We start from the raw sequence: 14,311 nt of genomic DNA, 5'->3' as shown, positions 1-14,311 counted from the left end.
AGTGTTATCACTAGTTTTTATGTCTAAACACACTCAAATATATTTAAGGAAATGCTTATATTTGTGATGTGTGGATTTAGTTGATATGGCAAAACTTTGAAAAACACTGCTTTTTGAGTCACCCTATGTATGTATGTATTTATTTATTTATGGTGCTGGGGCTTGAACTCAGGGCCTTGCATTTCCTAGGTAGGTGCTTTACCACTTGAGCCATGCCCCCAGTCCTTTTTGCTTTTTTCAGATGGCTTGTGCTTTTACATCCAGGTCAGCCCTGGACCGAAATCGTATTACCTATGGTTCCTGTGTAGCTAGGATGACAGGCATGTACCACTGTGCCTGGCTTGTTTGTTGAGATGGGGTCTTGCTAACTTTTTACTCAGGTTGACTTTGAGCTACGATTCTCCTTTGTTTTTTGCTTTGTTTCAAGAGAAGGGTCTTGTTATATAGCCTAGATTGACCTGGAACTTGGTATATAGCCTAGGCTGGCCTCAAACTTGAGATCATCCTGCCTTAGCCTCCTGAGCACTGGGATTACAGGTATGCACTACCATTCCCAGCAGTCACCCAACCTTCCTGTAGTTCGTTTTATTAACTCTTCATTAGAAAGCACTCTTGCTTGATAGCATTTGAAAAGAAATCGGGTAACTAGCCCTTATAAATTTTTTTAAAACTCCTTTTAAGTATTTAAGTATTCATCACACTTCATTTTAAAATTTTCTCAGGGAGCTTTAAATGACTTCTTTGCAGGGGGAGGCGGGCGGAGGGGAGTCACCCTAAGTGTCTTTTCAGATTGTTGAAAGTTTTGTTGCTTCAGATTCAAAATTCATAAAAACACATTGAGATAGAGATGAATCAACTACATGAGACAGTACCATTCTCCCTTTCATTCTCTAATAAATAGCTCTTGCCTTTTACATTTTTCTTACTCTGGGGCCTTTCTTTTTTTCTTTTTGCAGTACTGGGGCTTGAACTCAGGGCCTTCACCTTGAGCCACTTCACCTTTTTGTGATGGGTATTTTTGAGATAGGGTTTCATGAACTATTTGCCTGGGGCTGGCTTTGAACCACTGATCTCTGCCTCCTGGGTAGCTAGGATTACAGGCGTGAGCCACCGACACCTGGCTCTGGGGTCTTTCTGAAATGTTTTTTTCACAGCCTTCACATAGATATAAGACTTTAGGTCTTGCCTTTTCAGAATGGATGACCCCTCCATCCAGGCTGAAGTATTCTCCAAGTTACCTTCTGTCTCATAGTGGTTCTCTCCCCATGTAGATCATGACCTGAGTTACCTTATTTTTTTCTCATTTGCCCCTGTACCTCCCTGAGACCTTTATTTTGGCAGTGCTGGCATTTGAACTCAGAGCCTCACGCTTGGTAGGCAGGTACTCTACCATTTAAACCACTCTACCAGCCCCTGTACCTCCTTGAGAATTTATAACTTCTGTTTACTGCTGTGCATACACTACCTATATAATTGTTATATGCTCTGTAAATATCTGATAAATTAAAAAAGGAAAACCATATACTTTATATGGGCTCAATGTAATAATTGTATTCAAACAAAGTCAGAAATACTTGGTCAGCTGTCTTTATAATCTAAACTTAGTATTGCCTGCTGTTTTTCTGTCATTTAAAATTATTGTAAATCATGTTATTCAAGTTAATATATTAAATACATCTTTAAAGTTAAAATTGTGATCGTTAACTTAAATTGACTTCACTAAAAATACCCTGCTGTGTATGGAATGTGTATGCAGATGGGACAGGTGATCTTTCACCCATGAGACAATCAAGACTCCTTTGTACTGTAACTCTGTACAGGACTCAGGACTGTGATAGCTGACTTGCTTATGCATATTCTCGCAGTCAGGGATCTGTAAAAATAGAGCATGGATTGATGTTATTCAAGAACTCTTCCCTGGAATATGTCTCAGAGTCTCTGTACTTTGAGAAAAATTAGGGTTCAGACAACATAGAAAATATGTGCAGTCAAACGAAATGTGGTAAAAGAATTCGCTTTAGATTCCAATTGTGTGTGTTCTTTGAATTCTCAGTTGACTTGGCCCTTTGAGTTAAGAACCAAAATGACTTTAGAGTTTCGAGAACAGTAATAGGTGCTGAGCAAGAAAATAGAAGACAAGGAATTTCTACTTTAAATGGTTATTTTAATCAAGGTCTTTTGTGCTTAATTTCTCTTTCCCTCTTCTTCACCTTTTCTTTTTGGAAGAGCTTTGTTTTATGGAGTGAAAGTGAAGGCTTAATATCTTTCTCTGTCACACGAGTGGGTTCTTTCTCATTTATTTCCTATAGCTCCTGAGTATTGGTGTTCCATTGCTTACTTTGAAATGGATGTTCAGGTAGGAGAGACGTTTAAGGTTCCTTCCAGCTGCCCTATTGTAACTGTTGACGGATACGTGGATCCTTCTGGAGGAGATCGCTTTTGCTTGGGTCAACTCTCCAATGTCCACAGGACAGAAGCCATTGAGAGAGCAAGGTACTGATTGTATAGTTAGTTATTTTTAAAAATTTTTTTCAAGATTATTGTTTTTTATTCTAGATTATTGTTTTTTCATGTATGAGTTTTTAAATATAAAGAAATAAAGATCACCTTGAAAACTGAGTACTTGTAAACATTCCCCTTTAATTGTAGATGTTCGTTTAATATATAATGATAAAAGACAGTGAGATTTCTGTGTTCTGAATAGCAACTGTGATTTATATCTGTGCTCAACTCAGTAGCCATTAGCCACCTGTGGTTTTTGAGCACTTAAACTTTGGCTCATATGACTAAGTAACTGAATTTTTAATTTAACTTATATATGTGGCTATTGGTTTGAACAGTATAGTTTATAATTCTTCATTGCAAAAAAGAGAAGTTATAGTACTTACCTCATGGGTTGTTAGGGTGAAAAAGATTTCATGTTAAGTGCTCCTGACACATAGTAAATGGTGTGTGTATATAAATATATATAAATACATATAAATTTAACAGTGGCTATCTTTTAGTTATGATATGTCCTTTTAAAATTCTTATTTTTGAATATTGAGTAGATAGTGTTATCTGTAATATCTAAACTTTATTTGTAAATACTTCAGATGAAATGTAATTAGTTCTGTTTTTCCTTTCTAAGGTTGCATATAGGCAAAGGTGTGCAGTTGGAATGTAAAGGTGAAGGTGACGTTTGGGTCAGGTGCCTTAGCGACCATGCAGTCTTTGTACAGAGTTATTACTTAGACAGAGAAGCTGGGCGTGCACCTGGAGATGCTGTTCATAAGATCTATCCAAGTGCATATATAAAGGTTGGTTGCAATTTCACTTGAATATTTTAAGTGTATAAACCTTCTGTTTACTGCTTAAAAAATTGAAGTGAAGATGAGAAGAACAGAAAACATGCTAATATGTAATAAAAAATTGTGCTTGAATGTAAAATACATTTTCTGGGGGGGGCATTTATTGACATGACTGGTTATCTAGTTTTTTGGTTGCTTTTGTGCCCTAGTGTTTTATTAATAGGTTTGTTAAATGGTTTAGAGTAATACATAGATTTGAAAATACTAAATGAAACCTCCAAACTTATATTCCTTTGACATGAAATTGGTAAAAATCATACTCCAGAGTTTCATCTTAGCCAATGTTTAGGATTTTATGGAAGGCAGTGCTAAAGTTAATAGTTCTTCAAATTAAGACCCTGAGAAGCCTAAGGTATTTTTCACTTTATTACATATTACCCATTTCAGTTTACTTTATAGTATACACTGTTTTTTGGAAGAGAAAAATGGATATAATTAGCCTAAATGTATTTTTAATCTTAGATTTTTCAGTCATCCTGAACATCTTCATTTCCAACTATTATACATTATTAGAATTACCACCTATTTCTAAGAAGTTGCTTAAGATACAAATAATATAGCCAAAGGTATAAAAACTTGGAAGTGCTTGATTGTCATTTTCAGTTACTATTCAGTGAAAGGATATATGTATTTTTTAATGTGAAACTTTCAAATATACCAGGTATAGAGAAAATAACCATTCCCATGTACCCATCATCCAACTTTGGAATTACTAGGATCTTACCAGTCTTCAATTTGTTTTTCCCCATAATTTTTTTTTGTGGAGTAATTTAAAACCAGTCCAGCATAATACAGTTTGCTCATGAAATACTCCAGTATGAATTTTTAATCCATAAAGAATAATTCCCTGTTAATTTTTTTTCCTAAATTTTTTTTTACATTTTTTTACTAGTATATATTAGTTGTACAGGGGGGTTTCATCTCTGTTGTATACTGGCTTTTGAATCTTTTTGGGTATATACCCAAGGAATATACCTAAGGAATGGTATAGCAGGATCGCATGGAAATTCCATTTTTAGTTTCTTAAGGAACCTCCATATTGATTTCCACAGTGACTGGACTAATTTACATTACCACCAACAATGTATAAGAGTTCCTTTTTCTCCACATCCTTGCCAGCATTTGTTGTTTATTTTCTTGATGATTGCCAGTCCTTTGGAGTGTGATGGAATCTCAGTGTAGTTTTGATTGCATTTCTCTGAAGGCTAAGGGTGTAGAGCATTTCTTCATAAATTTATTGCCCATTTGTACTTTTGAGAATTGTCTGTTAATTCACTTGCCCATCTGTTGATTAGATTATTGTTTTAGTGCTTAATTTTTTTGTTTATTATAGAGAAAAGTTGATTCTCAAACAACAAATAGACTATGATTACATTTTTGCTAAATGTCAGATATATTTGTTAGTGTAGAATGGTTTAGAAAATGTCTTACCTGGAATTATTTCTGGGAGGTGGGAATTATATGTATTTTCCAATTTTTCTCCAAGGAACTTTTATATTTGGTTAGTTGTACTTTTTTCTTTTTTTTTTTTTTTGGTGGTACTGGGTTTAACTCATGGCTTTGTGCTTTTGTGCTTACTAGGTAGGTGCTTTGCCACTTGAATCACACAGGTGTGCACCATCATGCTCTACTTTTTTCCATTGAGATGGAGTCTCATAACTCTTGCTCAGGCTGGCCTGGAACATCGATCCTCCCTCCAGATCTCAGCCTCCTAAGTACGAGGATTACAGGCATGAGCCACTAGCACGTGACTTGTTACTATTATTCTTCATTGGAATTGGATTTCTTTATATGCTTTGTAGTCTGTTTTGTATATGTTGGCAGGTTCAGTTTGAAAGTTTTCAAGTTTGGTGTAGTTCTATTTATCTATTATATCATTGATTGCTTTGCTTTTGGTTTCCTATATAAGAAATGATTGCCTAATCCAAGGTCATGAATGAAAAATTCAGCTCATAATTATCAGGCCATAAAAGTAAAGGTTTATTTCTGGACAATCATAAGTAAAGGTTTATTTCTGGACTATCATTTCTGTTCCATTGATCTGTATGTATGCCTATTCTTCTGCCAGAAGTATTGTGTCTTGATTACTATACCTTTCTTTTGAGATTGTTTTGGTTATTCCTAGTCCCTTGTATGCGTTTTATGATTTGCTTGAAAAGGACATCTATTTTTAATAGTTTTCTATTCTTTATATGTGTTTGAAGCAGAGAGAAGTTAATATGTATACTTAATAGAAATCTTCTTTAGAAGTCTCTGGATAACTTGTATAATTTGAAGTAAATGGGCAAGGAGCATCTCATTTTGTCATGTTAACAGTCTAATATATAAAAAGAATCATTTCTTTTTACCAACTTTATTACTGTTCTTTTGAAGAATCTCACTAGCCAGAAAGGGACAGAAGTAAGTATACCTGAAATTGAATCATTGACATTTTCTTCAATTTGTTAAATTTTTTTTTGTCAGCAGTTACTTAAAGATATGTAAGTTACTATTGCCAGATAGATTCTCATCAGGGATGGTATTACTGAGGTAAATTGTATGCAAACAATGTCAGTCCCTAGAAAAAGTACCCACACATTGAGACTCTCCCTCTCCCTGTCCCTGTTCCTCTCCCTGTCCTTCTCCCTCCCTCTCTCCCTTCCCTCCTTTCTTGTCTTCATCTCTCCCTCTCTAGCTCCCTCTCTGTGTCTGTCTCTCTCTTTTTCTCCTTAATTAAAATGAGGAAAACATAAATTTAGAGAGCTGTAATTTTACTTTACAAGCTAAAAAGCTAGAAATAATTTTTTGTCTTAGCTTATTTTTTTCTCCTCATATAGTCATCTTAACATTTATAAAAATCTGATGTAATGAAATGGCATCTTATAAACTAAATGAAGCAAATATTTAAGTTCTCTTTAGGTGGCCTTACTCTTTTAGGTTCAGAAGTAAGGTCTGTTTTGTGTTGTCTTAGTACTGGGAATTCTTGTTTTCAACAGCTTTATGAGCCATGAGATAGAATTCATATGCCATACAGATTGCTCATTTAAAGTGTATAAATCAGTAATTTTTAATGTACTCACAGAATTGTGCAGCCATCACCATAGTCAGTTTTAGATTATTTCATCATTCCAGAAAGAAAAAAACCCCATTCTCCTTTTAGGTCTCACCTTCAGGCCCTATTCCCCATAGTCCTAAACAACCACTAATCTACTTTTTGTCTTTCTATATTTGGCTATTAAGGAGATTTCATTTATATGGATCGATACAATGTTGTGTTGTGATTTGCTTCTTTCACTCAGCATAATATCTCGGGCATTATCCATATAGCATATGTTAGTACATTGTTCCTTTTTATGGCTGAGTAATATTTGTACTACATTTTGTTCATTCATCAGTTGGTGGACATACAGATTTCTGCTTTTGTCTATATTACACAGTACTACTACGAACATTTGTGTGCAAGTATTTATGTGATCATATGTTTTAATTTCTCTAAGAGTAGAACTGCTAGATCTTTAGGTAACTAATTTTTGAGGATCTTCTAGACTATTTTGCAAAACACTACACCATTTTATATTTCTATGAGCAGTGTGTGAAGGTTCCACTTTCTTTTATCTTTTTGTCAACGCTTTTTGATAATCTTATTTTAGCCATCCTAGTGGGTTTGAAGTAGAATCTTATTGTGGTAGTTTTGATTTGCATTTCTCCGATACTGAATCAGGTTTTTTTTGAACATATATATGTTAGGGGAGGGAGACAGAGGATACTTTTAAAACCACAAGTGGACTAGGTTGAAGGGTGTTATGAACCCCACTTAAATTTATTCCCAATAACTACATATTGTGATTCTTACCTCTAGGTTGGGTAAGTTAGCAAGTTCTTAAGGTAGTCTTTTATGTTCAGGTGCCCTGGATGGATCAACACCACCATCTGTTTCTGCTTTCAGGTTACTGTTTCCTAGTGTTAATTTAGGCTGTAAGTATTACAAGCCTTATGAAAGAAAAATGACAGCATTTGACTCTTGATTGAAAGACAGTTTCCTAAAGATGTTGACAGTCATCTTCAAAAGTTATCTTTGTTAAGTAATAAGTTTGTAATAATTTATGTTAGAGTTACTGCAGGAAACATGGTTATAAATAAACAAAAGCAAAGTCAAGTTGTTAGTTAGCTTAGGCGTAATGGCCAGAAATATGTTTTTGGATCTGAGCCAAAAAGAATATGTCAAGTTTTTGGTTACTTTGAATTGTCTTTGTCAACAACGTAGTCAAATTCCAAAAGGAAGATGGTACCATTTGAATGAAAGCCGTAATTTTTACCATCCATTGTAACAGATGATGAATGTTATATATATTTATCATTTATGATACGAAGTAAGGAGGCATCCCAGTTCTCAATAGTGTAGTACAGCCTAAATGAATAATTTTAAGTCTTCTAGTTTAAGTGTTATGATTGCATAGATAATCTACTGTGGAACGAAGGTTTGCTGAGGTGCCTAGTGAATCGTTTTCATTACATCTTCAGATAAAAGCCATGAAGTTTCATCTTTGTGGTTACCTGTAATATATGCTGCTGGTGTTAGCCTAGATTCAAACTAAAATAATTGTAAATGTAGTTAGGTACAACATAATTGTAGCATGCCTATGTGTAGACAGTTACTTGGTTGTTTTTAATGATTCATGGTAGTAGTGGGGGAAATACTGAGAGCATATTTGAACCTCGGAGATTTATAAGTAAGTTTTATTCCTCACTTCTAGATAATAAAAGACAAAATACCCAAACAGACATTTTAGTGAAAAAGATACACAAATGGGAAGCAGGCGTCTGAAAAGGTGTTTAACACCATATGTCATTAGGGAATTGCAAATTAATATTAAAATGATATTCCATTACACACCTATTAGAATGGCAAAAATACTGACAAAATACCAAATGCCAGTGAAGATGTGAAACTCATTCATTGCTGGTAAGAATGCAAAATGTTGCAGCCATTTTGATAGACAATTTGGCAGTTTCTTATGAAATGAAACATTCTTACCATGTAATTCAACAATACCATTCCTTAGCATTTACCAAAATAAATTGGAAACTTATCCACACAACAACCTGCACACAGATGTTTATAACAGCTTTATCCTTAATTGTCAAAATTTGAGAGCAACCAAGATGTTTTTTAGTAGGCTAATAAACTGTGGTATACCACACAATGGAATATTACTCAGTTTTGAAAAGCATATCAAGTCATAAAAAGACATGGAGGAAAACTTAATTGTGTATTCCTAACTGAAAGGAGCAAATCTGAAAAGTCTTCTTATGTATGATTCTAGCTATACAAAATTCTGGAAAAGACAAAGCTAGAGATAAGATGTGTGGTTACTAGACGTAAATGGGGAGGGAAGGATGAATAGGTAGAACACAAAGAGTTTTAATGGCAGTAAAACTATTCTGTATAATATACTACAATGGTAGATATATGTCATGATAAATTTATGCAAACTCATAGAATGTATAGCACTAAGAGTGAGCCCTAATATAAATTGGACTTTGGGTGATAATGCTATGTCAGTGTAGATTCACTAATTACAACAATTGAGGTTTATGTGGGTAGGGACTCTACTTTTTCTGAATTTTGTCGTGAACCTAAAACTGCTCTAAAAGTAAACTTATATCAATTTCTTTCTTAAACAAAAACAAACTTTGTTGTACTGAAGATGTGGCTCAAGCAGTAAAGTACCTGCTTTGCAAGGGGAAGCCCTGAATTCAAACCCTAGTCCCACAGAATAAATAAATAAATAAATAAAAAACCATGTAGAGCTAATCAGTTCTTCAAATACTTGAGCCTGCTTTGACTTGTGCTAGCTAATGCCTTCTGAAGGTCACAGCCCAGTGGAAAAGTTCAGAATCTAATGAACTGTTGGGACATCTTGAGAAAGTAGTGCTTTCTTTCATGGATATTGAACCTGGCTCTGTCATACTTTCTCTCTTGAAGTCTTTTAGGACTTAATAATTGGGCCAGGTAATATATATCACATTTATCATATTTTTTAAAAGAATAGGGTAATTTAAGTTTTGTCCTTCATTGATGTCAATCAAGAGAGATTTTTTTGAGACAATAGGTACTAAGGAAAGAAATAAGTAAATAGGAATACTATTTGCTCTCTGAAGAGAGTTTTTAAATTGTTGCATGTTTTATGGTTTATGTAAATACGCTGGTTGAAGACAATCTGAATTTTTAAAGTATCTGAAAATTTATGGTGGATTCCAAACCTGTTGTTTATCATCAAGTAGTAAGTCATTCATTCTTTGATTTCTTTTGTTTTCAGTGATAAATATGGTTGTTCATAGTGGGGTTATCTGCCTGCCAGAAGAATTTGTTTTTAAAAAATTAGTGTTTTTTTTTTTTTACACCACATGGTTCAGAAACTAAAATGAGTTAAAAAAAAAAATCTGACATTGAGCTACCTTGGTTCTAGCCTCTGCTTGTCCTTTTTTCCTACAACTTCTGCAGATGACTAGTTCTGGTAATCTTCCCCTGTGCTTTAAAAAGATATAAATATAAGCAAATATATTATTTTAGGACACTGGCTTTTTCTTAGGAAAAAAGGTGTTGTGTTTGTTATCCATAATTTGTTCCTCATTGAGAGAACATTCTAGTGTTTTCACAAGGGTAGAAGTCACAGCACCATTGCCCCTTCCTTACATCAGTCCTTGACTTGCTTAATAACACTGAAATGACTCATCAGCTCTTCCTTAACTTACCCTGAAAGAAAAATGACTACTGGGGGAGGCCAAAAACAAAATATAAGAAACATTTATTAACAGCTTGCTGTGTACTCTGCTAAGTTTATAATAATCCCGTGAATGTATATACTTTTCTCACTCTCATTTTATAGATGAGAAAACAGACTCCAGTGAGGTTAAGAAACGGATAGTTAGCAGAGGTCAGTGATGAGATTCAAAGCTGGCCAGTTTTTTTTTTCTTTAAAATTATAAACCATTTTCAAACATTCAGGAAAATAGAAACTAACTTAATGAAATCTCACATACCTATCACCCAGATGAAGTAGTTAAAGAGTTTATATTTACTTTATCCTGGTTTCTTCTGGAGTATTTGAACACAAGCCTCAGTTTTATTATGCTGCTCCTGGGTACTGATGTATCTCTATAAAGAAAATGAAGGTGTTGTCTGATACAGTGATAATGCAGCTAGTTACACATCTTCAATAGCAGGAAAGATAAAGAATGGTAAGAAAAGATGTTGGCCAGGTAGCCATGCCATGAACTCCAGCCTAAAAAAAACTCAGCAATTTGGCTAAGAGAGAGTGGAGCGATTTCTCAGCTGTTGATTTCTCAGATGAGTGACTTTTCCACCATAACAACTGGCCTACATCAGCAAGAGACATGATTCAGAAGCATGTGACAGCCAGAGTTCTGATAATGAAACATACTGTACCTGTGGTAGCTCTCAGCCACTTTCCTAACTAGTCTCACTCACATGAATTACTGCCTATATAGAAATTTAAATATTTTAATTGGAAGAGGAAAAATGAAGCTGTGAGTTTTCAATAAATTGTACCCTGTTTTTTGATGTATGAATTATTTTTTGATGGATTCATAACATCAGGCTTACAATTTTTTTTTTTTTTGAAAAGGTCTTTGACTTGCGTCAGTGTCACCGACAGATGCAGCAGCAGGCAGCTACTGCACAAGCTGCAGCAGCCGCCCAGGCAGCAGCCGTGGCAGGAAACATCCCTGGTCCTGGATCAGTAGGTGGAATAGCTCCAGCTATCAGTAAGTATGCTTTTGATTTTTTGAAAAGTGAAATAGTGGCATTTTATCTTGATTCACTTAGTTGATTAGTTCTTTTAAACAATAATAGAAATTTAAAGTTTTTTTCTGAGATGTTAACAGTTTTGAATTTGTAAAATTTTTCTTCTGTAGAGGTTGCCCTTTGCCTAGGACAGGATCCTGTTGCATTCTTTTTGTATCAAAAAGGGGGTATGGGATGAAAGGGGCTATGATTATACCATTGTCTCCCCTTTGTGGTTGATGCTCATACTTACGATTCCTACCTGACCAGCCAGGGTGGGTTGTAATCTCTGAGTGCTAGCTTTATTCTGCTAAGGAAAGCTATTTCAGTTTCATACTTTTTTTCACTTTTTTTTTTAAAGTATGCTAAGCATGGAGAGAAAACTAAGTGAGGGTGGTATTTTGATAACTTGTAGACTTTTTTTTAATTTTAGGGTAAAATTGAACTGTGTGCCAGGTTTCACACTGATGGGGAATTTTTTACTGCAGAGTTAAACTCCTGACTATAGACTTTTATGATGGAAACACGTGGCACCCATCTTCCACGTCTGAAGGCATAACTAGTGATTCATTCAACCCCTGTTCTTAACCTCTTCAGTGTGGTAAGCAAATCACACTGGCTAAGAAAACTGCAGTGGTCCTGCAGGTTTCTCTACAGTTACATGCAAATTCCTCCCATTAGTTTCATAGTAATACTGATAAATGCAGATTGACTATATGACTATATGTTCTGATTGGAAAATTATAGAAGCATCTCCATTGTGACTTATGTTCAGGAGTTTACAATTTAGACATAGATAAGACATGTTCATTAGAGAGTAGATTTTTTTTAAAAAATTGGGGCATCTATAACATTTGCTAATTTTGATGTTACAAACATGTTTTCTCCAAAGAATTCAGAATTAGTATAGGTTTCTTATTGCCATCTACTGCCTCCATTATGTATTAGCTTTGTTATATGGCAAAATTGAGAGACAGCCATCGGCTGGGATCTGAGTGGTCTTAGTGGAGCCAGGCATATGCACTGTCTGGTTAGTAGTCATGTCTTACCCTCTATTAGGCTGTTTAGACAGACAGTAAGGTTCTTAGAACCACCCTGTGGCTGTGCCCTACCTCTTACCAACAAGTTGTTTCTTGTCCCTTTGTGTCCTCTTATAAAGAGGAAAATAGGTGGAGATTTGGTGGCTTGTGGTGATTTACTTTATTATTGGTGGTAGCTAGAAGATACATGTGGAATGTAAACTGCTTTAACCAAAAGTTTTCAGTCCCTGTCGATGAAGTTTAGATCTACAGTCACTTCTTGGCATTTTGACAGAGAAGTTGTATGCTGAGGAAAATAAAGAAAACAATGTAGGGAGGTTATGGGAAGAGATCACCCTGTCCCTCTAACATTTTCCAACCTTTTCTGTCAGGTCTGTCAGCTGCCGCCGGCATTGGTGTTGATGACCTTCGGCGCTTGTGCATCCTCAGGATGAGTTTTGTGAAAGGCTGGGGACCTGATTACCCAAGACAGAGCATCAAAGAAACACCATGCTGGATTGAGATTCACTTACACCGGGCCCTCCAGCTCCTAGATGAAGTACTTCACACCATGCCTATTGCAGACCCACAGCCTTTAGACTGAGGTCACTCACTGTGTGTGGGGGCCCTTACCATTTTCAGGATGGTGGACTATAAAATACAATCCTGTTTATAATCTGAAGATCTATTTCATTTTTGTTCTGCTTTATCTTTTCATAAAGGGTTGAAAAATGTGTTTGCTGCCTTGCTCCTAGCAGACAGAAACTGGATTAAAACATTTTTTTTTTCCTATTTAGAACTTTTCAGGCATGGCTCAGAGCTCGAAGATCAGGAAGAACATATTCTTACTAAATCTTCACCGGTTATGTATGAAGGAGTCATTCCAGTGCTGGGAATTTTAGCCCTTTAAAATGTCTTTGAGCATTTTATATGCAGAACATCCATATATGTGTTATTCTACAGAATAAATTCAATATTGCTGATTTTAAAGGCAGAGAAGTTCTCAAAGTTAATTCACCTAGGTTATTTTGTGTGCAAGTTGTTACTGTTGAACATACTTTACTCTAAAATATTGTGCCATGTGGGTGAGTTAATTTTACGAAGAGTAACTTTACTCTGTGTTTAAAAAATAAGATAGTAATGTATTATATAATCTTTTATCCAAAATATATTTTGCAAGTTAAACTAGTGAAGATGATTTCAATTCAGATTGTCTTGCAACTTCAGTTTTCTTTTTGCCAAGGCAAAACACTAATCTGTGTGTATATTGAGAATTCCTTAAAATTACCAGACAAAGAAATGTTTAAAATTAGATTTGTTATCCCTATTGGATGACTGTTTATCAAGAAGTTTACTTTTGCCCTGTTAAACAGTAGATGCATTCTTCTGTATCGCTAGACAAGGTTGGTTACTAAGTGGCCTGGAAGAGGAATTGCTTTCCTTCATTAATTCATAGAGAAAAGTTTTGTATTTTAAAAACACTAAAAGCAGTGCCACTCTACCTAATATCTCACTGTTCTGCAAGGTGGCAATGCTTAAACTAAATAATGAGTATTTTGAAAACTGCTAAATTCTATGTTAAATATTGTGCAGAATAATGGAAACATTGCAGTTCCTAATAGGGTAGTTTGGATATTTTTGTACTTGATTTGATGTGTGACTTTTTTTTCATATACTGTTTAAATCATGTATGTTATGACATTGTTTAAAATTCAGTTTTTGTATCTTGGGGCAAGACTGCAAACTTTTTTATACCTTTTGGTTATTCTAAGCCCTTTGCCATCAATGATCATATCAATCGGCAGTGACTTTGTATAGAAAATTTAAGTAGAAAAGTTACAGATGTATTGACTGTACCACAGACACAATATGTATGCTTTTTACCTAGCTAGTAGAATAAATAAAACTGAATCTCAACATACACAGTTGAATTCTAGGTTTGATTTTTAAATTTTTTCTTTTGCACTTTTGAGTCCAATCTCAGTGGCAAGACACCTTCTACTAAATGGCAGGCAACAGCCAGTTGTATTGGGCAGCTTTGGTTTCCCCCTCACACTCTACCAGGACTTTCCCATAGCCATTATGTATCATGTGTAGAGCTGGTTATTTCTTTTAAACTTTTCTTTTACTTTAGCAAAAATAGGTCTAGTTATCTA

At 35.0% G+C, this 14,311-nt stretch overlaps 1 protein-coding gene across 3 annotated transcripts in view; it reads left to right on the top strand.

Moving 5' to 3' along the window:
• The window catches only part of Smad4 (SMAD family member 4), a 47,151-nt gene extending 33,075 nt beyond the window's left edge, over nt 1-14,076 (top strand). For 2 of the 3 annotated variants that reach the window (XM_074069814.1, XM_074069812.1), the window contains 4 exons: nt 2,310-2,493; nt 3,131-3,299; nt 10,979-11,117; nt 12,548-14,076. In XM_074069814.1, the coding sequence (XP_073925915.1) occupies nt 2,310-2,493; nt 3,131-3,299; nt 10,979-11,117; nt 12,548-12,759 (704 nt within the window). In that variant the 3' untranslated portion in view covers nt 12,760-14,076. Of the gene's footprint in view, nt 1-2,309; nt 2,494-3,130; nt 3,300-10,978; nt 11,118-11,624; nt 11,738-12,547 lie in introns of all 3 variants that reach the window. The other variant, XR_012447028.1, reaches the window with a different exon arrangement.
• The last annotated feature ends 235 nt before the right edge of the window (nt 14,077-14,311 follow it).

The sequence above is a fragment of the Castor canadensis genome, chromosome 4 (assembly GCF_047511655.1).
Source record: "Castor canadensis chromosome 4, mCasCan1.hap1v2, whole genome shotgun sequence".
NCBI classification, from domain to species: domain Eukaryota; kingdom Metazoa; phylum Chordata; class Mammalia; order Rodentia; family Castoridae; genus Castor; species Castor canadensis.
Note: the sequence above shows the minus strand (reverse complement) of the source record. Positions and strands in the feature narration are given on the sequence as shown.